This window comes from Scyliorhinus torazame, chromosome 4, assembly GCF_047496885.1.
Source record: "Scyliorhinus torazame isolate Kashiwa2021f chromosome 4, sScyTor2.1, whole genome shotgun sequence".
In the NCBI taxonomy this organism is placed as follows: domain Eukaryota; kingdom Metazoa; phylum Chordata; class Chondrichthyes; order Carcharhiniformes; family Scyliorhinidae; genus Scyliorhinus; species Scyliorhinus torazame.
The window spans coordinates 233,340,744-233,367,157 of NC_092710.1; the positions used below are offsets into that span (position 1 = coordinate 233,340,744).

The following is a 26,414-nucleotide window of genomic DNA, read 5'->3' on the forward strand; positions in this document are numbered from 1 at the left end:
TGAACTCCATGATACTCTTTGGGGTTCTCTAAACCCTGGCCCATAATAGTACCCTGGTACCTTCGGGTAATCCTCCTCCTTTGGGTTGGGGAGGCTTCCCCTTATGTGTTGTAAAGGGGGAGAGGGGTGGGTGCTGATTAAAATGGGGGGGAGGAGAGTGGAAAGTGCCACCCCCTCCCCCGATACATCCATGGTGGGAGTGGAGGTCATCCCGAAGTTTGTGGGAGGGTTCCTCTGGGAGGGAATTCATTTTAATTGCAGATCAGGGCACCCTCTAAAGAGGATCCCCAATCTCTGTGGAGCTACTCTTGTCAGCTCAATAAGGCCTTGCCCCACCAGAGTGACAGCTCAAACTGCGTCTCCTGATTTTTCTTTGACAGAGTGTTAGAAGATCTAGTCAGAAAACCCGGCTGTGTTTCTGGATGAGAAACATGCCGGTTTTCAGTCAGAACCTGGCAATTTGCCTTTTTGTTTGAAAAATTGCCCCACCCCCTATGTTTTGCACTTTTCTCAAGTCCCAATTGTTTTCTGTTCTTGTGTAAATTCCCACCAACAAGATTGGTGTGGGAAATAGGTGTAACTTTCCATGTGGATACAATACAGGAAATTCCAAACCATATAAGCTCTTTATAGGATAATTCCACCCTATAATCCAGCACAAGGATGTCACAAACAAATAAAAGATGTAACTTGATCTTAGGTTTATTTAAACAGTAATTTGCAATGCATTCAAAAAATAATTGTTTTTATACATGTTTTTCTGAGATATTTGTATAGTCTCTGATATCTTTAAGAATTTAAATTAAATGTATCAATAAAATATAGCATAACGTACACTTCTGTGGCATGTAATAACTTATCATCATACAGATGTACAAGATCTCTTAGAGAATACACATGGGGAGAATCTTAATAAGGAGATTGAAATTTGTACTGAATTAAAATGATATGATTTGTAATCATACAAATGTAAGTTTAAAAATCGAAATATTCAATATACATTATATATTTTAGCAAAAACAGAACTCATAGCATATTAATTTAAAATAGTTTTGATTGATGTCTGAATAGCTGAGGTAATTTACCCATCACTTTCCTATTTTTAATTGACTGCCCTACTCAACCCAATGTGTTTTTTGACACATCACCATAGGTCCAACCGTTTTAAACGTTACATTGAGAAGGTTCTCTCTGTGTAGTATAGTTGCCAAAATGTAAGTTGTGGGTCAGTCTGGTGATATAGTTAGATGATGTACTTTGGAATCATCTGCAAAATTTTCCTTACATGATGAGTTCATCTGGCACTTTCAGACAGAGTAATCAACATGGACAATCAGCAGCTGATTCAACCAGAACCTCCTCAGGAATGTGTGTAGCAAAGCATTATGAGGGGTCTGACAAGGAGAATATCTTATTCTTTGTTCCTGAGTTTGGGTGATGGTGGTCTATCCTGAAAGGATCTTGGTGCGCCTTATTGTGCTGCTGCTGGTCAGTTGGTGAAGGTGTTGTGCGATGGTGTAGGAAGGAAAATGAAGAGTGGGAGATATTAATACAAAAATAATCTTATTTTTCATCAGTTTCCTGCAAAATAATCTCTTAGAAGTTATTGCTTGAAGTTGGGAAAGATATAAAATTAATGCATCGGAAAATGGTACATTTTGTGTAATGGCACATTATATCATTTCTCTGCTCTCCAAGGATGACTCAAGATCAAGGAATTGTACCATTAAGTAAATTCAGTAAACTTTTATTGTCCAAAAATGTAGCAAAGATCAAATGACATCAGTCATTTCATCTTCTACCTGGATCATTCTATGTATTAACTCTTCATCAGGAAGATTCGGTGTATGTGTAATGAATGACTTTGTGCTTCTGTCAATTAACTTCCATCTTGGATTGATGTGTTATATTTGTGACATGGGGAGATAAGTCTGTGACTTACCACAAAAGTGCAATCCTTTGTTATCCTGTATCATCTCATTTGGCAACCAAGGCCAAAAGAAAAAATTACAAAACGTATTATGTTAGAATGGGCAGGATTGATCTGACCATAATGTAGATTCAAACCTAAAATAGCTTCAATATGAAGATACTATGCAAAGTGCAAAATCATTTTTATCAATTAAACATTCACCAACTAGAACACCTCTTCCTTGAAACATTGGTGATTCCGTTGTTTTGTACAGAAGAAATAGGAGTGACATTTAATGAATTTTGACTGTTGTTTTTTTTGATGGACTTGCATCTTGCTGAATGGTTTGTTATAATGTTTGTGCTTTTCATTGAATAGTCATACAGATTTTTCAAAAATGAAGTGGTAGTGTTACAATCTTTCTTAAACAGAATAATGTAACATTTTGTGAAAAACTGGCAACATAATATCCCATACGTTGAAGATAAAATTGCCACTACTTCCACTGCTGGGAGATACTTGCCATGAGTGGTTACATAGACAGGTACAAAGGTAATCCATGAAATGAAATAAATCAACATGCTAAATGTAATAAACTTAGCCTCATTGTAGTTTTCTGGCAACTTTCTACCTTTAAAGGCAAATGTAAAACAAATCAATGCAAGGAATGCGATATACCCCAACATAACAGCGAATGCTACATAAGAGCCCTCACTACATTCCACCAAAATTTCCCTTTGCAATCTGCTGACATCCGTGAGAGCTTTTGGGCCATTAAAAACCAACCACAATGTGCAAATGACAGCCTGAAGTCCAGTACAGAAACTTGTGATGAACCCATAATTGTACAGGTTCTTCAAATGATTTTGATTAACTGGGTTAAAGTTAAATGCTAGTAGTATTTTAAGTGATTTTGCCAGAGCACATGAAACAGCTAGAGTAAAGCTGATGCCAAATAGGCACTGCCTGATTTTGCAAGTAGTATTATTCGGTTTTCCGATGAATAAACCTACACTTAAAAAACTGAGTAACAAAGAGATGAGCATAATGAAGGACATGGTACCACCGCTTGACTTAACAACTGGTGTGTTGACATTCTTCATAAAAATAACAGATATTATAATGATTAAAACAATTCCAAAGGCCGAAAGAGTGAGCAGTACAATAGAAAATCCATTGCTCCAGTAAAGAAATATAATGCTTTTTTTGTGGCAACTTGCACTTCCAGGCGGTGCCCACTCATCTGCGAAACAAGGATAACATTGCAGTGCATCTGAAATGAAGAAGGTCAAATATTATAAAAATTAACATATCAAATTATTCAATTAAGCTGTCCTTCTGGTTGTAGCTGTAAGCTGTTTGTTATAGTTGATTCTGGGCTCATTTAATTAAGTTCTTATTCCAGATTTGTGATTGTCCTTTTCATAGAATTATCATAGAATTTACAGTGCAGAAGGAGACCATTCGGCCCATCGAGTCTGCACCGGCTCCTGGAAAGAGCACCCCACCCAAGGTCAACACCTCCACCCTATCCCCATAACCCAGCAACCCCACCCAACGCTAAGGGCAATTTTGGACACTAAGGGCAATTTATCATGGCCAATCCACCTAACCTGCACATCTTTGGACTGTGGGAGGAAACCGGAGCACCCGGAGGAAACCCACGCACACACGGGGAGGATGTGCAGACTCCGCACAGACAGTGACCCAAGCCGGAAACGAACCTGGGACCCTGGAGCTGTGAAGCAATTGTGCTATCCACAATGCTACCGTGCTGCCCAAGCTGAATGAATTTGTCCACTGAACAGTTAAGCAATATGGTCCAAAATGGTCCCTGATCCTTGCTGACATAGATGATTTGAACTTCGATGGTGGTAAGAATGGCACAGTTGACCCTACGTGAAAAAAAGGACATAGGCCGGACTTTTAATTTTTTTTTTAGAGTATCCAATTATATATTTTTTCCAATTAAGGACAATTTAGCATGGCCAATCCTCGAACCTGGGACCTCAGCGCCGTGCGGCAGCAGTGCTACCCGCTGCACCACCATGCTGCCCAAGGCCAGACTTTTACACCTAAGCACTGTTCAGTGAACTTTCATGGGGGAAAGCAAACATGTGCATTTGTGTGCATTACAAGCAAAAATTAGATAAGGCTGGCTGTGATTCTTTTCTTGGTTGAATATCGTGCCTGCAGTCACCGAACACAAGAACATAGGAATTATGAGCAGGAGTAGACTACATGGCTAGTCGCACCTGCTCCACCATTCAATCCAATCGTGGTTGATGTTGGACTTCAACTCTATTTCCCCCCCCACTCCCCATATCTCTTGATTCTTTGAGAATTCAATCTCAGCCTTAAATATACTCAACGATGGAGCAACTGCAACTCTCCGGAGTAGAGAATTCCATAAATTCACACCCCTTTCTGTGAAGTAATTCCTCCTCATCTCAATGCTAAATGATTGGCCCCTTATTCTGAGACTGCCCCATGTTTTAGATTCCCTGACCAGGAGAAACAATGTGTCAACATCCGCCCTATCAAGCCCTTGCTGAATCTTGTAAGTTTCAATGAGATTGCCTCTCCTTCTTCTAAACTCAAGAGAATAAAGGTCCAAATTTAATCAGCCTCTCATCATAGGGCAACCCCTCATCTCAGGGACCAATTTACTGAACTTTGCTGTACAGCCTCCAATACAAGCATATCCGTTCTTAAATGTGGAGTCCTAAACTGAACACAAAATTCCAGATATGGTCTGGTTTAGCACAGTGGGCTGAACAGCTGGCTTGTAATGCAGAACAAGGCCAGCAATGCGGGTTCAATTCCCGTAATGGCCTCCCCGAACAGGTGCCGGAATGTGGCGACTAGGGGCTTTTCACAGTAATTTAATTGAAGCCTACTTGTGACAATAAGCAATTATTTTTTTTTTACATAACTCTGTACAACTATAGCAGAACTCCTTTATTCCGATACAATCGCGCTGCAAGCAAGGCTGTTTGCCTTTCTAATTTCTTGTTATACTTGCATACTAACTTTGTGCATTCTTTGTACAAGCACACAAAGTCTCAATGAACATCAATATTTACAAGTTTTACACCTTTTGAAAAATAGTCTGTCTTTCTATTCTAGTGACCAAAGTGAATAACTTCACACTTTTCTACATTATACCCCATCTTCAGTCTTGTTGCGCACTCATTTTACATCTCCATGGCCTTGATTCTCTACCGCTCACCGCCGATAGCAGGGTCCCTGATGCGGCGGAGAATCAGAAAATTGGGATCGGTGCCTGGCATTGCCAGGCGCAGATCCGAACACAATGCTCTGAGCCCCCGCTGGGGATCAAGTGTGTGATTGCAATGCATTTACCTCTCTTTGATCTGCTTGATGTTTGCAAACATTGGGGTTTCAGCACTTTGAGTCTCTCATCCATGAAGGGAGATGAATGAATCTAGACGGTAGCTGTTTTGTGGAAGCTGGCAATCACAGCTCACCACTAGAAAGGAATAAATGGCTTGCAGCTATTGGATCTGAGGGGGTGAAACACAGGTCACACCTGTTCCCCTTCCAGGAATGGACACGTGAAGCTTCCAGGTAAGTGTTACAACTGTATTTTCTTTCACTGCCTTTTCCTGGACTGCTCTCTAGCTTCCAGATAGCAGTCTCTTATCTGGGGGGGGGGTCTCTTTAGTCAGGGGGTCTCTGTGGGGGTACATCTATTTAGGGACTCTCTGTGGGGGTTGCCTTCAGTTAGGAGGTCCTGGGGTGTCTCCCTATTAAGGAGGTCTCGGTTGGGATGGGGGTCTCCCTATTAATGGGGTTTCCTGGTGGGGTTCTACAATTATGGGGGTCTCTGGGGAGGGGTGTTATGGGGGGGGGGGTGGAGTCTGATAGAGGATGGGTTGACAGGAGTGCATTGTCAGGGGGTGGCTCCGGATGGACTTTGAGTGCAACTCCCTTAAAGGTTTACTCCTTTGGCCCAACACAAGGAACCCCACGTCAGGCTCACGTTTGGTGAGACTTTTAGTCATCCCCGCCCATGTGATTTCTAGCCCAGGGGACCTGAGAATCACGGAGGGTCGGAGATTAGGTTGCTGGGCCGACTAAGTGGATGCAAATAGGTATTAAGACCCATTTGCACTAGTTTATATCCTCCCATGGCGCGCAGACGTGAAACTCGATCCCACCGTCAGCATTGTATCTGGATTGGCGCCAGTCCCGAAGTTTTGATTCTCTGTCAAATCGGAAAACGCACTTTGGAGTCCCAGGGAAGAGAATTCACCCCGCTTTATCATCAACAAACTTAGATCCATTACTCTCTGTCTCTTTATTCAAGTCATTATTATAGATTGTAAATAGCTGGGGTCCCAGCACTGATCCTTGTGGCACTCCAGTATTCACTGCCTACCAGCTTGAAAATGCTGTGTTTATGTCCACTTTCTGTTTCCTGCCCATGAACCAATCCTCTATCCATGCTAATATATTATCCCCAATCCCATGAGCCTGTTAAGATTGGTGAAGCACCTTATCGAATGCCTTTTGGAAATCTAGGTATGCCACATTTACTGGTGCCCCTTTAACTACCCTACTAATCACATTCTTAAAAACTCAGATAAATTTGTCAAACAAGAGTTCCCTTTAATAAAACTTGTTCTAACTACAAACCTTTTCTAACTGCATTGTTAAGACTTCTGAACAATCCAACATTTTCCTGACATTGTTTGGCTAAATGTCCTGTAGTTCGTGGTCGGGATTCTCCGATCCCACGCCGGGTCAGAGAATCGGCGGAGGGGGAGGGGGGGGGGGGCGCGCGAGAATCGCGCCACACCACTCCGATGCCAGGCCGCCAATTCTCCGGCGCCATTTCTCGGGTGCCGGCAGCGTGCCGCCGCATCAGTCGGGGGCTGTTGAAAGCGCCCCCCCCCGGCGATTCTCCGCGCCTTGACAGGCCGAGTGCCCGCCGAGTTCGGCTGAGTCCCGCCGGCGTAAGTTACGTATGGTCCTACCCGGCGGGACCTCGGAGTTCTGACTGTGGGGGCCGTCCTGGTGGTGGGGGGGGGGGGGGGGGAAGGGGGGGGGATCTGACTCCGGGGGGGGGGGTGCGTACAGGGTGGCCTGGCCCACGATCGGGGCCTACCGATCGGCGGGTGGGCTAATTTCATGGGGGGCCTATGCTCCTCCGTGCAAGACCCCTGTAGGGCTCCGCCATATTGCCCGGGGGCTGATACGGAGACGGGAACCCGCGCGCATGCGCGGACCCATGCCGGCCGTGGTGCGCCGGCTTTCAATCGCCGGAGCAGCGGACACCACTCCAGCGCCGTACTAGCCCCCTAGGAAGGGGTGAATATCTGGGCCTGGAGGCCCGTTGACGCCGGAGTGGCTCGCGCCACTTTTGACGTCGGCGTCATTGGCCGTCGGGTCGGAGAATCCTGGCCCATTTGCCAATGGCTAAACAGATGGAACTGTTCCCAAATCTAAGGAATTTTGAAATATCAAAGCTAATGCCTCCATCTTCTCTGCAGCTAACTCTTTAAAAACCCTTTGCTGTGGGCATCAAGTCTGGAGAACGTGTCAGATTTTAGTCCGTTAAATTTCTCAAATTCTTTTTCTCTGCTATATTAATTTCCTTACAACCTTTTTAGCCCCGAGGTTAGTGTCAATTTCTGGAATTAAACTTTGGCTGCGATTTTCCCGATTGGAGACTAAAGTGCTCCCAACAGCAGGAAAACCGGAGGGATTCCCACTGGTGCTAGGCGTGACACCGACGTGCCTTTCAACGGCACTTAGAAATATTTTTACCCTCAGTCGGGTATTCAATGACATAAAATGGAACACCGGAGTTCTCACTGGACCTGTGATGGGCAGGAATTAATGTCTCTGACGGGTCTGGCTCTTCAGAGACCAGGGAAGCTTTTTTAAAGGTTTTTTAAAGATCTCATGCTGCACGCCCCCCCCCCCCCCCCCCCCCCACCCTAATCGGTATGTTGACAATCCAACCAGGCAGTGCCAACTTGGCAGTCTGAGTGTGGAAAGTACCTTCCCCACAAATGTCTACAGGGTGCCGGGCAGTGTCCTTCGTGGGAGGTAGGGGCTTGCAATGCAGAACAATGCCAGCAGCGCGGGTTCAATTCCCGTACCGGCCTCCCCGAACAGGCGTCGGAATGTGGTGACTAGGGGCTTTTTACCGTAACTTCATTGAAGCCTACTTGTGACAATAAGTGATTATTATTATTATTATTATTATTATTATTATTAAGGGAGTTTGTGCTAGGCTGGAACGATTCAAGGCGGGGTTCTTTCCTGCGGTGGGGCTCGTTTGGTTGCTCTTTCGGTCTGCAATCTTTAAACCCTTTAAACAGTTTGTCAGTATTTCAAAAATACAGATCTGTGATAATAAAGTGAAAGTGTTCCCATCTGTACACTTAAACCCTATAAACAGTTTGTCACTATGCCAAGTTCAAAGATCTGTGAGATGAAGGGAAATGTATCCCTTTTGTTGTGGTGGAAACCTTTGAAGTAGTTTTTTTTCAAGGTCAAGTTCATTGCACTTTAAAGCATTGAAGATTTCTTATGTCTCGAGGCCTAAAAGCTTTGAACTGCATTGTTTACATTCAAGGACTATTGCCTTTTACAAGCAGGGAACCATTAATTCAGAAAAGCAACTGTTTTCCTAAACACAAGTTTTTAAGAGGCTATCTTTTTGTTCTCAAGAGTTTCCAGATGCTCAGAACAAAGAGACAGTCTCTTTAAAAGGCACCTGGAAGCTTTTTAGAACAACAGACAGCCTCTTAAAAAAACTGCAATTAGGAAAATAGCTGCTCCCCTGAATTAATTGATCACTGCACATCAATATAAATAAACAATCTTTATCTTCCCTTTGAAACTGCATGGACCTGTCAATCAGAAAGCTTGTAAAAGGCAAAAGTCCATTAAATTGAATTATTATCTTAGATCTATATTTTTTAGAAAGAATCTGACAGTCTGTTTAAATGGTTTAAAGGGTGCAGATGGGAAAAGCAACCAAACGACCCACATCCCTTGAAAGAACCCAACCTGAGTCCCTCCAGCTCAGCACAAGACGCCCTGACCCTCACCTCCCATGAATGACCCCCCTTGACACCCTGGAGGCATTTGTAAGGAGGATTATCACCTTCTTGCCACCCTGTGGACTGCAAGCTGCCAGCTCCCCATTTCTCAGGACTCGTTCCAATTCACATCATCCTTTTTTAAAATAAATTTAGAGTACCCAATTTATTTTTTCTAAATAAGGGGCAATTTAGCGTGGCCAATCCACCTACCCTGCACATCTTTGGATTGTGGGTGAAACCCATGCAAATACGGGGAGAACAATTTACACCATCCTGACGCTCACAGTGGTGGCTGGAGCATCTCAGAAGGTAGGTGAATCGGGCATCCTGTCTATAAATTAGTTTCCAAACAGTTCTAATGAGCTATTTGCATGTTACTGCTAGGTCTGGGCAGGAACCTCTTTGGGTCCGTCGGGAAGCTCGTTGCGGCAGGTGGGGCAGGCTGGGAGACTCGCAATGGGTCTCATGAACGACATGAAACCCGTTTTTGGCCCGATTCACCGAGCCACTGGAATTCCCTCCACTGACGGGCAGTTCCAGAGAATCCCGGCCTTTGTGTCTTTTGCAGTGAAGACAGACACAAAATATACCTCATTCAATTGTATGGTGCTGTGAACTGGGACAATTCCTGAGCTGAGGAGGGGGGAAAAATGGACACAGAAATCTCAGAGTTAAGTGTCCACTGTTGTGAGTTGCATGAAAAGAGTGGTGAATGTTTCAGTATGGCTCATATTCTGTAGCATAGATTCTAGTCGGATTGTTCTCTTCTTCAAGATTTTAATGCTGGATAGAGTATCTCACTGTGGATGTGGCTATTGAGGTGGAGGACCTCTTCTGGGAATACATTACTAATCCATTGCTCCTATTAGCAGCCTAATGATGCAAATATACCATCCCCTCCCTTCTTTCACTCATACTTCACATATGTGGTGTAATGCAAGACTGTACAAATATATGATGTACACAATCATTTATAGAGAGACTTGTTTACTACCTACCAATTGTTTTGGAGTATGTATGTAGACTGCAGTTTGCGCAATTGTAGCAACAGGTGTGGTGGTCTTCAGAGGACAACTTTATTTGCCCTGGTTGGCAATGGATTGAGCAATTAGATGTAATTTCCTTTTAAGAAAATGAAAATAACATTGAGAAATGTGGAAAAGACCTGGAAAGTACTGCAATCACCAAATGTAATATCTAATTATGCTATCAACTAAGTTTTATAATATGCTCGTTAATTATAATTTTAAAAGCTTTATGTGGTTCGATCAAGTCCAGTTTAGAGCAATATTGAGGCCTATTTGTGGTTACTCTAAAACAAATTAAGCAAAATTTTTAAGAAGGAAAATTGGCAAACAAATGGAAAATTTAAACCAATGAAAAAGAATGCTATGCTCTGGCATTCCTTTTATTCAATTTAACTTTCACTAGCTGCCATGGTGGGATTCAGACCCAGGTCCCCAGCGAAGCATCCTTGATCTCAGAATCCACTGACAATACCATTACAACACCCTTCCTGGTAGTCTGTTTTGCAATGCAGTTCAATCTAAATCAGTGTAGCTGATATTAAAGATTGTAGAATTTTAAGCATCATCTGCTTTCAACATAACTCTAGTGCCTGCGATCATTTGGGAATAAGAAGCCGATTTTGAAACCTTTCCATGTGGCAGGTTTAGTGGTGGAGACATTTAATGAGGTCAGAGGCCCTCCTAAGGAGGGCCCTCCACTTGCTTCCCAAAGTTTAGCCTAAACTGTAAATGCCTGCCTGACGTATATCGCAGCAAAGGCAGAATGAGGCCTTTAACTGGCCTTTAATTGACAGCTTAAAGGCCTCACGAGGCCGAAGGGCAAGTGATCTCTGAGGCCTTTTACCCATGCCTTGTCATATAGGGGACAGCTCGGGAGTGACCTGTATGATGGTGAGCTGAAAATCTGCTTCCTTTTACTTGGCCCCAATCTTCAAATACACTGGTAGTTGGCTGTCAAATTGCCCCCTGGGCCCAGGATGGGTGTCACAGCAGCAGCAGCCACTGTCTCCTCAGAGGTGCTGTCTTTCAATAGAGCTACTGATTTCTGGTTGGCCAGCTGGTTTGGATGGGCAAGACTTCTGGCCAGGGATCCTTGATCCCGATGCAGACCTGGTCCTGAACAGTTCAGGGCATGAGTAGCACCTGATTCATAGATACATAGATACATAGAAGATAGGAGCAGGAGGAGGCCTTTTGGCCTTTCGAGCCTGGCTCCGCCATTTATCACGATCATGGCTGATCATCCAACTCAATAGCCTAATCCTGCTTTCTCCCCATAGCCTTTGATCCCATTCTCCCCAAGTGCTATATCCAGCCGCCTCTTGAATATATTCAGTGGGCTATCCTTAAAAGGAGCAATGTGGCGTTCTCTTAGGCTTTCCAGTTGGAGTGCGAGACATTTGCTGCATCCATTGAATATTGCTGAAGGACACCAAAAGGTCCATTTTAAAAGTGTTTGAATATTATCTCTGTTAATTTACTAAAGATCTGACTTCAATATATGTGGAAAATTGTTTAATATATCATTTTTGTAAGTGATTTTCAGCAATTGAAAATCAAGTTACCCAGAAGTGGTGAATTAACACCATGATTAAAATGCTTTTTTTTAATAACCCATCTTCTGCTGTTTTAATCAAACATCATCTAATTACCACTCTTAAAAATATTCAGAAGTAGCATTTTAAGAAAATATGATTTCAAACACTGCCTGATTACGGTGACTCATGACCGATTCTGTGATATGCAAATAAGTTTGAGTGGAAACACAGGGGAAAAACATTTCTCAAAGAAGCATAATTTGGGGCTCAATTCACACTTGAATTGCCGATTGAGGTCAAAACTGTAACTGCTCCAGAGTGAGGAAGGGATCTCCAGATTCGAAGCCTGTTATTGATTCATATTAAAATAACCTGCCATTTCACCTGCTCCTGTTTAAACACTATGAAGCTTTTAATTTCTACTCTGTGTGTTTTCATGCTTTATCCCACCCATTCACCTTAATCTTTTTTAAATGCTGTTCATCTGCGATAATTGCATAGCGCTGGATCAGGCAAGAAAAGCAGCTTCCTTTTCTTAACAGATCAAACGGCATAATTTCAAAGTGCTGGCGAGGATTACACCGCCAGCTAGGGTGGGGGCGAAACTTGCCAGGAAAGCTGGGATTCCAAGATCAGGGTGCCCTTTAAAATGCGCTTCAAAGTAAAGTTTACAGTGCCCCCCTCCCCTCCCTATATTGGGACCCACGTCAGACAAGGGGAACACCTTAACAGTCCAAAACAGAGGGCCAATCGCGCCCCACCACTCAATGGTCAGGTCAGCACCTGCACACCATGGAGTCGTCAGGGTGACCGAACCCCCTCCCACCTCCGCCACTCATCCTCGTCAGCATCGGGGCGCCCCACCCCCCCATTCTAAGTATCTGCCCTCCCCCACTGAGATGCAGGCACAACCCCAACCCCCCCCACCATCGACTGAACCCGCCCCCGACATAGTGGGAACCCATCTAATGGGGTTCCCTAGAGACCCAGCAGCTGGCCCTGCCCACCTTGCACTGTCAACCTCTTAGGGGCAGTGCCAAGGTGCCAAGGGTCAGTGTCAGGGCACTCCCCAAACCATGTCCCTCACCACTTGGGGGCTATACTCACCGCCACGCCCCAGGCATGGTAATCACGGTTGGTTTCAGTTTTTGTATTCCATTTGTATACTAATTTATTGAAATCAGCTTCACGCCTTTTAGACCAAATCCCGTTATGGCCCTCTCACGAGGGTTAGCAGCCACATCAGGATTTGCACCCAAAGCGAACAGGCCCTGAAAATCTTGTTCATTAACATTCCTGTTTTTTCCACTTCTCTTTGCTATTTCGTATTTTCACCCAGAGTAATTCCACATCTTGATCCCAAATTTCTCATTCCAGCACGGATCCCTATCTTCACCAGCAAAGCTACACCTCCTCCTTTTCCTTCCAGTCTATCTTTCCAAAATACTGAGAAACCACCACCAAATAATACTCTTTGTCTCTATTTGCGCCATTAACTCATTAATTTTATTCCGAATTCTTTCTGCATTTAGATACAAACCTTTTAAATTTATTCTATTGTCAAATTTACATATTGTTTTTTTATTTCTTGTTACAAAACGATTAAGGGGCCAAGGAAGGTGACATTGACAAGACACTGACTATAAATTCAGGTAGAACAGGGAGAGGTATAGATAGAACAAGAGGATAATGAAGTCAGAGGAAAAAGGCCAAAGTGAGTGAGGATGGAGATATGACATTCATCTATTTATTGCATTAACATACATTAATGTTTCTGTTACAATAGAAGGCAAAGGAAGTCATCAGTGTGTTAAGCTTGTGATTGATCATATTACTGACTATGATTGCTATGTACTATGCTTAACTCGAAAGTGTAAAAGATAACAGGCGCGATTCTCTGAAATGGAGACAGTGTTCGCGCCGTCGTGAACGCCGTTGAGGTTCACGACGGCGTGAAACGGCCCCTATTCCGACCGATTCAGGGCCTGAAAATGGGCTAGGAGCGGTGCCGCGTCATTTACGCGCGACAGGCCTTGGTGCCGCGTAAAGGCGGCGCCGCATACATGACGCGGCCGGCACTGCATAACTGGCATCACCCGCGCATGCGTGGTTGCCGTCCTCCCCGAGTCCGCCCCGCAAGAAGATGTCCGATGGATCTTGCGGGGCTGCGGAAGAAAGGAGGTCCTCCTTCAGCGAGACCGGCCCGACGATCAGTGGGCACCGATCGCGGGCCAGACCCCATTTGAGGTCGCTCCCCCACCGGTGCCGGATTCCCCCCCCCCCCTTGCAGGCTGCCCCCCCCGCGTTCCCGCGCTGTTCCCGCCGGCAGCGACCAGGTGTGGACGGCGCCGGGGGGAACCCGCAGTTTTGGGCAGGCCGCCCGGCCCATCCAGCACTGAGAATTGCGGGGGTACCAGTGAATCACCATTTTGGCTGTCTCGGGCGATTCACTGGACCGTGTCGCGCAAAACGTGATTGTGCCGATCTGGCCGCTTCCGGGAATCGCGGGAGGGCGTTAGACCGGCGTTGCGGGAAAATTTGGCGACCCAGGCGATTCTCTGAAACGGCGTGGGAGCAGAGAATCGTGCCCAACATCTCTTAGTATTATAAAATTTACCTCTAAATGATTCAACCTTGAATTTGTAACTTTAATTTTATCCTCCTGTATATCATATTCAGCAACTGTGTGATTAAACTCCATTTTGCCATTGATACGTTTCCACATGACAATATCATATCCAGAAATAAAATTTCCTGAAGGATCAAATTGGATCTTTGTTCCATCATCAGTCACATTCACTTTCTTCAGCTCTTCCAACAACTGAAAGAAAAATTGAGGAATAATTAAATTCCATTTTATTTAAGATAATATCATTAAGTTTAATATCTAGTTCTAACAATGTGAGTCAGAATGTTAATGTTATAACCTTTAGCATCAATGCCCAAACTGTGAAATTTCATTGTGAATGTTCTGCACAATTCCTTGGAGACATGCAGTCCTTAAAAAACTTATTTGTGCAAAAATTCCTTTCTTAGGACATATGCAGGTAAACTATGGATTATAGAGAAAGCAATTCAAGCCAAACAAAGTTCAGAACCTGTCTCACAAAGGAACTCTGTAAACTGAGCGTTTCCTTGTTTGGTGAAGAATTTCCTCTTTCCAACAGCATGAATGGTAACTGATATTTGGGGAAAAATTAAGGAAGCAAGATTATAAATTTAAAAATTTTTGCTTTTCACTGGTCCGTGGCGAATTAAACTTAATTGGAACCAGAACATTTAGTTTTGGCGTAAATAGCCTGGAATATTTCAACAGCTCATGGAAGCACCCATGGTCTAGCTGAAGGAAGTCTCAGTAACTATTTCAGCAGCACCATTCATAATTTATCTCATTGTCATACTATTTCATGAAATAATACGCACCTTGATGTCAACATGGATTCATAGGAGGGAATGTTTATTACATTTTGAACCTGGCTTTAAACGCCATTTCAGTGAGTACACTGCTAATTATCTGCTTGTCTCAGATAGAAGAGGGCTACAAAGTACCATATAGGGTATGCATAGCATAGAAAATACAGCACAGAACAGGCCCTTCGGCCCACGATGTTGTGCCGAACCTTTGTCCTAGATTAATCATAGATTATCATTGAATTTACAGTGCAGAAGGAGGCCATTCGGCCCTTTGAGTCTGCACCGGCTCTTGGAAAGAGCACCCTACCCAAACTCAACACCTTCACCCAACACCAAGGGCAATTTGGACATTAAGGGCAATTTATCATTGGCCAATTCACCTAACCTGCACATCTTTGGATTGTGGGAGGAAACCGGAGCACCCGGAGGAAACCCACGCAGACACGGGGAGGACGTGCAGACTCCGCACAGTCAGTGACCCAAGCCGGAATCGAACCTGGGACCCTGGAGCTGTGAAGCAATTGTGCTATCCACAATGCTACCGTGCTGCCCTTGAGAACAAATAAATCTACACTATATCATTTAACCGTAATCCATGTACCTATCCAATAGCTGCTTGAAGGTCCCTAATGTTTCCGACTCAACTACTTCCACAGGCAGTGCATTCCATGCCCCCACTACTCTCTGGGTAAAGAACCTACCTCTGATATCCCTCCTATATCTTCCACCTTTCACCTTAAATTTATGTCCCCTTGTAATGGTTTGTTCCACCCGGGGAAAAAGTCTCTGACTGTCTACTCTATCTATTCCCCTGATCATCTTATAAACCTCTATCAAGTCGCCCCTCATCCTTCTCCGTTCTAATGAGAAAAGGCCTAGCACCCTCAACCTTTCCTCGTAAGACCTACTCTCCATTCCAGGCAACATCCTGGTAAATCTTCTTTGCACCTTTTCCAAAGCTTCCACATCCTTCCTAAAATGAGGCGACCAGAACTGTACACAGTACTCCAAATGTGGCCTTACCAAAGTTTTGTACAGCTGCATCATCACCTCACGGCTCTTAAATTCAATCCCTCTGTTAATGAACGCGAGCACACCATAGGCCTTCTTCACAGCTCTATCCACTTGAGTGGCAACTTTCAAAGATGTATGAACATAGACCCCAAGATCTCTCTGCTCCTCCACATTGCCAAGAACTCTACCGTTAACCCTGTATTCCGCATTCATATTTGTCCTTCCAAAATGGACAACCTCACACTTTTCAGGGTTAAACTCCATCTGCCACTTCTCAGCCCAGCTCTGCATCCTATCTATGTCTCTTTGCAGCCGACAACAGCCCTCCTTACTATCCACAACTCCACCAATCTTCGTATCATCTGCAAATTTACTGACCCACCCTTCAACTCCCTCATCCAAGTCATTAATGAAAATCACAAACAGCAGAGGACCCAGAACTGATCCCTGCGGTACGCCACTGGTAACTGGGATCCAGGCTGAATATTTGCCATCCACCACCACTCTCTGACTTCTATCGGTTAGCCAGTTCGTTATCCAACTGGCCAAATTTCCCACTATCCCATGCCTCCTTACTTTCTGCATAAGCCTACCATGGGGAACTTTATCAAATGCCTTACTAAAATCCATGTACACTACATCCACTGCTTTACCTTCATCCACATGCTTGGTCACCTCCTCAAAGAATTCAATAAGATTTGTAAGGCAAGACCTACCCCTCACAAATCCGTGCTGACTATCCCTAATCAAGCAGTGTCTTTCCAGATGCTCAGAAATCCTATCCTTCAGTACCCTTTCCATTACTTTGCCTACCACCGAAGTAAGACTAACTGGCCTGTAATTCCCAGGGTTATCCCTAGTCCCTTTTTTGAACAGGGGCACGACATTCGCCACTCTCCAATCCCCTGGTACCACCCCTGTTGACAGTGAGGACGAAAAGATCATTGCCAACGGCTCTGCAATTTCATCTCTTGCTTCCCATAGAATCCTTGGATATATCCCGTCAGGCCCGGGGGACTTGTCTATCCTCAAGTTTTTCAAAATGCCCAACACATCTTCCTTCCTAACAAGTATTTCCTCGAGCTTACCAATCTGTTTCACACTGTCCTCTCCAACAATATCGCCCCTCTCATTTGTAAATACAGAAGAAAAGTACTCGTTCAAGACCTCTCCTATCTCTTCAGACTCAATACACAATCTCCCGCTACTGTCCTTGATCGGACCTACCCTCGCTCTAGTCATTCTCATATTTCTCACATATGTGTAAAAGGCCTTGGGGTTTTCCTTGATCCTACCCGCCAAAGATTGTTCATGCCCTCTCTTAGCTCTCCTAATCCCTTTCTTCAGTTCCCTCCTGGCTATCTTGTATCCCTCCAATGCCCTGATGGTATGGTCTAACCAAAAAGATAGTCCATTCTAGGCGGGATTAGAAGGGTCATTTCCAGCGCTTGTTGCATTGGGAATGACCCTGCTATCTAACGGCACTCTGTTTTTTTTTCAAGCCTCAATGGTGAGGCAGAGTTCCTCTGTGCAGGATGAGATCGAGACGCTATTTTAAAATAGTGTCCTTTCTGAAGAACCCCCCCCCCCCCTCACGTGACCCTGCAGCCCCCTTTGCCCCAATGCACTTGTTGGGGAGTCTTCTAGCCCCCTTCACCTCACCTCACACAGGCCGGGCACCCCCAGGCCCAATTCCCAGCACGGGCACAAACATCACCTGGGCACCTTGACACTGCCAGTTTGGCAGTGCGACCTGGTATCCTGATAGTGCCAGGCTGGTACCTGGATGTCAGTGCCAATGTGTTCCAGGGTACCATCCTGCCCACATACCAGCCATCTGGGGTACTCCAATCACCTGGGAACCGCGCCCCCATCCAAGTGCTGTTCCACCTAGTCCCCGTTTGTGGAGGGCCAGTGCTGAATGACGCACAGCTGGGGTCCCCTCGGCGAGGCCAGTTGATTCCGGGAGCTGGTTTGATCTAGCATTTGCAAGTCTGGGACCTGCCCATTGTGGGTGACATCCAGATCACAACATCTCATGAGATCTCGTTAGATCTCGCGAGGTGTAACGACCATCGGGAATCTACTGACCGCGCCCCGTTCCGATTCTGGCAGGACGCGGCAGGTAAATTGTGCCAATACTTTAAAGGCAGAGTCAATAAAGGAATTACATGGAAGCTACATGTATGTGACTCCGAGTAGATTAATGTCATTCAGCATTTGTGCTGTAGGATAATGATTTACCTTCCAAGGTGCAAAGTCGAATGTTTTCCAGCAAGTTCCTTCGTTACATTTTAGCAGATTTCGAAGAGCATGAACAAGAGCAGTCACCGACCATTGTATGCTAGAAATAACACCTGGTTCAATATTATTCACCAGAAAATTATCTTCCTGATATTGCATTGCCTTGTTGGAAACATAATAGCTATTAGCATCCACATGATGACTATAGTTGGAAATACATGTCTCTAGCTCATCGTTTTCAACATTTGCACAAAGGACTCGAAGCCTGTAATACTTGTTTAAAAATGTGTTAACATTTTTCAGGTTAACTGGTAATTTTTTGAGATAGTTTTGAAACTTGGAAAGACTTCCACTCTTAAATGTAAATCCAACAATATCCCCGATGTTTTCAATGCCCTCCAAACGAGTAATGTTGCTGTTGGTTGACCAGCTGTCACTGGCAATCCAAACTTTGCTTATGTTGTGAGTGCCTAATATCTTAAACAGTTCAATGACGTGCGTGCTTTTTCCAAAAATAACAATGACGTTCACTTTAGTTCGGTTGATGACAATGTTTGCTATTTCGTTTATTCTGGAATTAGTTACTTGAATAGATGAATAAAATGGAATCACTTCTTGAAAAGCAATGCATATACCAAGGCTTTCTGCTTGTGCAATGAAGTTATCTATTCCAGACCGGCTGTATTCATCGTCACTTGCAATAGTTCCCACCCAGTTCCACTGGAATCTTTGAACCACCTTGACCATGGCTTTGGTCTGATAGTCGTCACTTGGAATAGTTCTTAAAAAAGCAGGAAATCGAGCCTTGTCACTGAGGATTTTAGCAGAAGCTGAGTAACTGATCTGTGAAAAAGATTAGAATATTCAGAAGGTATTACTTTTGAAGTTTGCATTTCTGGTATGTCCCATAAATCAGGGTTGTTAGTCAATCATTTTGTTACAATTTTGCAAAGATATAAGGCCACATTAAGATAGGAACATAGTACTTAGGAGCAGGAGTAGGACACTTAGCCCTTTGAGTCTGCTCTGCCATTCAGTGAGATTGTGGCTGATCCCTCCTCCCCATAACCCTTGACTCCCTTGTCCATGAAAACTTTAACTCAAGACTTGAACGAACAGAAAGACCCAGCCTACACTATTTTCTGGGGAAGAGATTTTTACAGACCAACGACCTCTGTCTTAAAAGGTAGATCACTTATTCATAAACTATGTATGTCCACTAGTTTTAGTCGCCCCTGACCCCCCAAAAAAGAGAAAACATCCTGCTGGTAACCACCCCATCATATCTCCTAAGAAACGATTTTGTTTTCTTTCTCAGTAACTCAGAATTGGATAATTTTGTAAATTTCTGATGCTGAATGTTACAAAATACAATTTGAAGTATGTAGAAATGGCATACATTTCAGAGAGGGCAGAATTAAACGAGCTTAATGAAAAGAAAAATAAATAGTTTTTATTTGTCTGGCAACTAAATGCAGCACTTTGCTTTCCAAACAAACAACTCTACATGATCTCATTACTGTTGATTTGAAGATTATGTGCTACACAAAAGCACAGGACGATGCCCAATGTACTACAAATTGAAAAGAAGCTACCTTAAAATATTGGGCAGGCCAATGAAAACAGTGTATCTTTTTTACAGGGAAAAAGGATGGGTTTTCTGGCCAGGTCCTCCCCCAGGCCGGATATTCCCGTGCGAGGTCAACAGACCTTTAAAGTGGTCCGTCAAACTTGCCACACCACCACCTCCCCCCCCCCCCCCCCGGTGACAATTCCCGTGGTAGGCAGGACCACGAAAGTATCAGACTAATTCCTGTTAAATTTCAATTCTGCAGGACGAGTAGGGATGTGATCAAATCTACATGTTAGATGGGCTATATAACATGCAAAGAGCTCGGGAGGCGGTTTACTGGCCGGGCATTAACCAGGATATTGCCAACACGGTCCTCAACTGCCCCACCTGTCAGATGTTTCAACCGGCTCAACCCAAAGAAACACTGAAAACAGCACGAGATCGTGACTTCTCCGTGGTCCAAAGTAGGTGTAGACCTTATTCACGCCAAAGGGCGTGACTACGTACTCCTGGTCGACTACTTCTCCAGTTACCCAGAAGTGGTGAAACTGTCCGACCTCATGTCGAAGGCGGTCATCAAAGCCTGCAAAGAAACGTTCGCCAGGCACGGGATACCGCTCACGGTAATGAGCGACAATGGTCCATGCTTTAACAGCCAAGAATGGTCTGATTTTGCACAGTCCTACAACTTCCGTCACGTTACCTCCAGTCCCCACTACCCGCAATCAAACGGGAAGGCCGAGAAAGGGGTCCATATTGTCAAGCGGTTGCTGCGCAAAGCTGCAGACTCAGGCTCTGACTTCAACCTGGCAATGCTGGCATACAGGGCAACCCCACTGTCCACTGGGTTGTCTCCAGCGCAGATGCTCATGAATCGCACTCTGAGGACCACAGTTCCAGCCATCCATGTTCCAGCCCTTGACAACCTCACGGTACTACAAAAAGTGTAGCAGTCACGGGCCCAACATAAGGCCACATATGATGCTCATGCCACGGATTTACCTGAGCTGGCTCCAGCCGATCATGTTCGCGTCCAGTTGCCTGAGGGCGGTTGGTCAGCCACAGCTGTTGTTGTCAAACAAGTTGCTCCGAGGTCTTTCGTTGTTCGCATGGCTGATGGCTCCCTGCTACGGCGCAACAGATGGGCATTACGAAGAGTTCCACGCCCACCACCTGACCGCAGTGCTCCGCCGGCTATCATGCTTCCTCCGGACGTACCCTGCCATGAGGCCACCGATCTGCCAGCGGTCCTGCCGGCCTACGCGACCACCACATAAGAACATAAGAACTAGGAGCAGGAGTAAGCCACCTGGCCCCTCGAGCCTGCTCCACCATTCAATGAGATCATGGCTGATTCTTTTGTGGACTCAGCTCCAATTTCCGGCCCGAACACCATAACCCTTAATCCCTTTATTCTTCAAAAAACTATCTATCTTTATCTTAAAAACATTTAATGAAGGAGCCTCTACTGGCTTCACTGGGCAAGGAATTCCATAGATTCACAACCCTTTGGGTGAAGAAGTTCCTCCTAAACTCAGTCCTAAATCTACCACAATGGCAGCGATCCCATCTCTCCACGTGCAGGCGGCTCCTGATCCACCTCTGCGGCGATTGACAAGAATTTGTCATCCACCACAAAGACTGAATCTGTAGACTTTACTTTTGTAAATTTTTGTGACTGAATCCATCGACTTAATTCTTGTAAATATTGCTTAGTTTGCCATGTATCTGCGCTATCGACACCTTCCCATGTATATACGTTTGTTCAATCACCGTTTCTATATAGTCAGGCATATATTTATATATATATGTATATATATACACACCTCAGTATTTATTTAACTCAAAAAAAAGGAGGGAGATGTCATAATATCCACTCGTATATAATGAGATGCAGACAGGCAGTTATTGACACATAGGATGACCAGTAAGCACACAACACAGCACAGCCAATCACCAGACAGGACACTACCACTATAAAGCCAGAGGGCACTAGGTTTCCCGCTCTCTCGGGACCCAGCTACTGAGACAGTCAGAGTCCACGATCTAGCAAACACACACACCATGCGGTAGCTAGTAAGTCTGGTCAGGCTACTACAAGGTCACTAGTCAGATCAGTATAGTGTCGACCCACAGCTGAATATGTACAGCAGTTCATCTAGTTGAATAAAACAGTGTTGGATCTTCTCCTGTGTTAGACGTCTGTTTCTAACTTCCCTGCATCGAGTGCAGTCCACATCGAACCAACCTGACTATCACATCAACGGCATTCTGAATTACATCAATAATATTGAGGTTTGAGCAAAAGGTTGTCGGTCTCTGCACATTTTCGTAAAACTGAAAGCAACTCTGTGGGCCTGGAATTGAGTTTACAGTGTTTGCCGTCATTAAATCTTTGAATCCGCCCTGAACTTTCACGATTTAGAGTGATCACAGATCAACGCAGAAATGTTTTATTCAAAAATATATTTTATTCCAAACACAATCAAATGCAAACAGCAAACAGCACCTCAAAAAAAAGTATTACACTCAGTTTGTTAATTTTACCCCCTTTTCACACCTACACCCCACAACCGCACCCCACTGCCTACCTCCCCAAAGGTAAGGCAACAAACTGGCAACAAACAAGTCCTTAAACACAGGCAGAAAAGGCCTCCAGTGCACGTAAAACCCCTCTTCAGACCCCCTAAGGGTGAACTTAATCTTTTCCAGCCTTAAGAATTTGTACAGATCCCCCAAAGACATCGCATCCCCCAGCAGGCCTCCCAGCATCGCCATCTCTGCCTCCAAAGAAACAATCTGGTCACTAAAGTCCAACACTGCCCTTTCCATCTCATTGTGTCTTGCGATTCCAAGCCCTTCTCCACACGATCCAAAGTCCCGTGAAGAGGGTCTACTGCTCCCTCATTACACTGGACCAATCTCCCTGCATCTCCTTTCATTTTTACCGAAATTCTCCCTTAATAAAGTCCATCAACTGCTCCACAGGCAGTGCGGCAGTGCGGCAGGTGGTGATGACCCTTCCCCCTCTGCCAATTTTCCAATGGTACTGCGTGACAAGCATCCTCCAACTCCTGAGCTAGGGCTCTCACTGATTTTTGACAGGTCTGATTTCCTGTTGACATTCCACTCTGGGGGAGACATCCCCAACCTCCACTCATTTCAAACTTTATCTACAAAGGTCACCCATTAAAGGGCAGAAAGGGCCAAAATCAACATCTCCAAGCAGAAACCACCTTGGCTTGTTGCTCCTTTGGAATCTTTTCTTAGCTCCTCTCTCTCCATCAGCACCCACGGCACCTGGTCCCCATTTTTAAATACCACAAGTGAACCGTGCCGGTGTCATATCCGCCAGGTGGAGGTGCAGCATCGTGGGAGGCCGGAGACTACCGGGTCGGGCCTGTTAATGATACGTTAACGAGCGCTACTGTATGTTTTACATGCCCATGCTGGCGAGGGGCATGGAATGCTTTCACACTGCCATCGAGGCACCGGAACATGGTGTCTGTTGGGCGTGCGGCGCCGACCTCAATTTCCAGCTGACGCCCGATTCTCCGCCCGATCGCAATGCACGATTCCGCATTGATGGACGGAGAATCCAGCCCCAGCTTTATAACTGTGATCTAAACAGTACCTGCTTCTGAGCGACTAATCTGGTCCTGAAAAAAGGATTTTATATTTATAGAATTTTGTTAACAGTCTGCATGACGATCAATTGGATTTTAAAAACTTTTTCAAATTAAGTTTTTCATGATATCTCTCTCAACCCCATGTGCAAACCCAAATCTTTATTCTAATGCTGTGAAATTTGTAAAGACAGGTTTAATTATTTATGCTTTTTATTTCCTGATTGGCTATCTGTGAAAATTCTTGAATGTGAATGTTTGCTTGCATAGCGTGTTGACCATTTGGCACTGCGAACCACCTGATGCACGGTCAATTACAATCAAAGACGAGGTTGTAACATAACTGAAGGCTTTAATCGACTAGAACTGTTCCCCAGCAGCTTCGGTACAGAAAATGAGGGCTGCTGGGCTGGCACCGGTTCTTATACCCTGCCTGTCAAGGCGGAGCTACATACCAACAGCCAATGGTAAACTCCTAGGTTTAACCAATGGTCTTCAGCCTCTTGGGTACTGTAATACCTGATAATACCACACCCCCATTGCTGTAATGAAATCAATTATACATCAAGAGAATTAAATTTCTTGATACAAAGATCACAACAGCTTTCAGTACAGTTTTCTTCGAGATCAGTGGCAAATACCGTACTTTATTTTCTGACTGCAAAATCTTGGCCAATAATAATGTAGAATAATACCTGCAAGAAGTGAGGACCAGGTAGTGACATACCACAGAATTTCTTGTGCTAATGCTAACAGCATTTTTCACTTTTAAGAGGGAGAAAATCATGAGAGAAATGGCTTTGGAATAATTTACCACAGAATATAATTCTGTAAGTGTATTTCTGGAAAAAGATCGTATGTTGAGGGTTAAAGAAGTTTTGCAGGACTGTTATCAGTCATCAAAGAACAGGCTTATTGGCCTTGTGGGCGTTGCATTTTTCTAAATGTTTATTTTCTTCTCTCATGTGAACTCATGAATGTGTTGCCACATTGTTAAACAACTCTAGCTTTGTATTACCCTATTCATAAAGAATAAGAAAAGATTTTACAAGGTAAGATTAGCAAGATAAATACAAGAATAATTTCAGTGCAAAATAAACAATGCCTAGATCCAATGAAGAAAACATAGTTACCTGAGGAATAAGTTGAATGTTTAACAACCTTGCAACGGCAATGCTAACTTCTGAGGTTCCAGCTCCAATAACTGCCTTTACTGTTGGCTGATAATCCGTATAATTGCATTGAACTTTGACGCAGTTGTCTGTCGAGTTGAATATGGAAAGGAACCTCAAGGTTGCTTTCAGTGCCTTTGTAGGCTCCGTGCAAGTGTCATAAATTTCGTATCCCAGTTTGATCCCAGGTAACAGAGTTGAATTATTTACCATCTCGATGGAGTGGATCAAGGCAATAACTTTTACCAAGCCTCGTACATCATACCTGAACATCAGAGAAGAACAGAAGTAGAAGCAAGAATGGTAGATTGTCATATAAATGTAGTGATATTCCAGTAATACGATCATTATCTATTGTTATTATGATAATGGATATTGCAGTCATTATTAATATGACCATTATCACTGAGATATTTAATATTATTATTGTTATTATTCTATGATAGCTGCTACTGGAAAATAATAAATTTCATTTACACAGCACCTTTCATGACCTGAGAACATTCCAAGTGTTTTTCAGTCAATGAATTCCTTTTAGTGTGTGCTCACTGTTGTAATGTAGGAAATATGGCAACAAACTTGCTTCCATCAAGCTTCCATCACAGAAATTAAAGAAATGAGCAGATGATCTGCTTTTGGATATTTTTTTGAGAGATAAACATCGGTCAGGATTCCAGGTGAATTCCCCTATTCCTCATCAAATGATGTTTTTGCAACACCTTTTCAATACCGAATTGCAGATTGCATGCTGAAGTTCGTGGAATGGAATTCAAACTCATGGAGCCAGAACTTTGGCTTACTAGCTTCCAATATGGCAAACAGCAAGTATGTACATATTTATGGCCAAAATCCTATCATATTGCCAACCCTGCCATATTGGAAAGGGTAGAAAGAGCATATTAGGAATATTTAAAGCCTAGAATAAATTGCACGTTTTGTAAAATCCATTTTTGATTTTCAAATGTCTCAACATTTCACGCGCCATGAACTCACATAACATAGTTATAAAATTGCAGAAAGTCAGTTGATGAAGGATAGCACTGGAGCCATTCTTTATACAATTTTAAAAGCATTTATTTCTGGAGTTATACATTATAAGCATGCATCTCCTAACCTCAAACACTAATTCAATCTGTGCTGTTGCTAACTTTTGGTTGGCTCTTAAATCGTAATTTGCTCTGTTTGTTTAACCTTTGTCTAGAGTCGCCAGGTATCTTTATGATACCGCCACGAGGTTCAAGTTCAAGTAATGATCAATAACTCAACACACCAATTAGTAAGATTCAAATCAAAACACATTTATTATACACAGTAAATCACTACTCATGCATAAACTCTACTTTCTAGGCTATTCGTATCACTAAAAGGCCTATATTTCGCTTCGGACTGGCCCACCAGGTCAGGGGAACAAATGGCCTTTTGTTCAGGTCCTGAGTCTGCAGGATTCAAAAGCTGGGATGGACTGGTAGCTAGGAGCGCCTATCTCGTAGCGAGCGTTTACTTGAGACTTACTTGGTTGGAGACAGCGAGGCAGGTCACTGTCAAGGGTTGGTTCAAGTTGCTGAGTGACCCTGCCAAAGAAGAAAGATTTGAACTTGAAGGCTTTACTTTATAGTCCCCAGGGGCTTCCCACCCTTCGGGGCGGACGCCGTACCTGGTTCCAAGTGATTGGACTGTGTTCCGATCACTTGGATCGATTTCTCCAATACTGGAGTTGTTCCCTGATCGTTGGGCGGTCCCTAAATATCCGTTGGCCTTCCTTTGTCTTGGCTCCTGCTGGCGCCGAGGAGTCTGGCTTGGCTTTATTC

The 26,414-nt window shown here is 44.1% G+C and overlaps 1 protein-coding gene across 1 annotated transcript in view; it reads right to left on the reverse strand.

Annotated features, from left to right (window-relative positions):
- Positions 1–701: 701 nt before the first annotated feature.
- The window catches only part of gprc6a (G protein-coupled receptor, class C, group 6, member A), a 38,863-nt gene continuing 13,150 nt past the window's right edge, over positions 702–26,414 (reverse strand). Inside the window, exons 2-6 of the mRNA XM_072499461.1 lie at positions 24,568–24,871; positions 18,236–19,078; positions 14,181–14,384; positions 9,996–10,119; positions 702–3,185 (exon numbers count right to left, since the gene is read on the reverse strand). Of these exons, the coding sequence (XP_072355562.1) occupies positions 2,131–3,185; positions 9,996–10,119; positions 14,181–14,384; positions 18,236–19,078; positions 24,568–24,871 (2,530 nt within the window). The 3' untranslated portion in view covers positions 702–2,130. The remainder of the gene's footprint in view (positions 3,186–9,995; positions 10,120–14,180; positions 14,385–18,235; positions 19,079–24,567; positions 24,872–26,414) is intronic.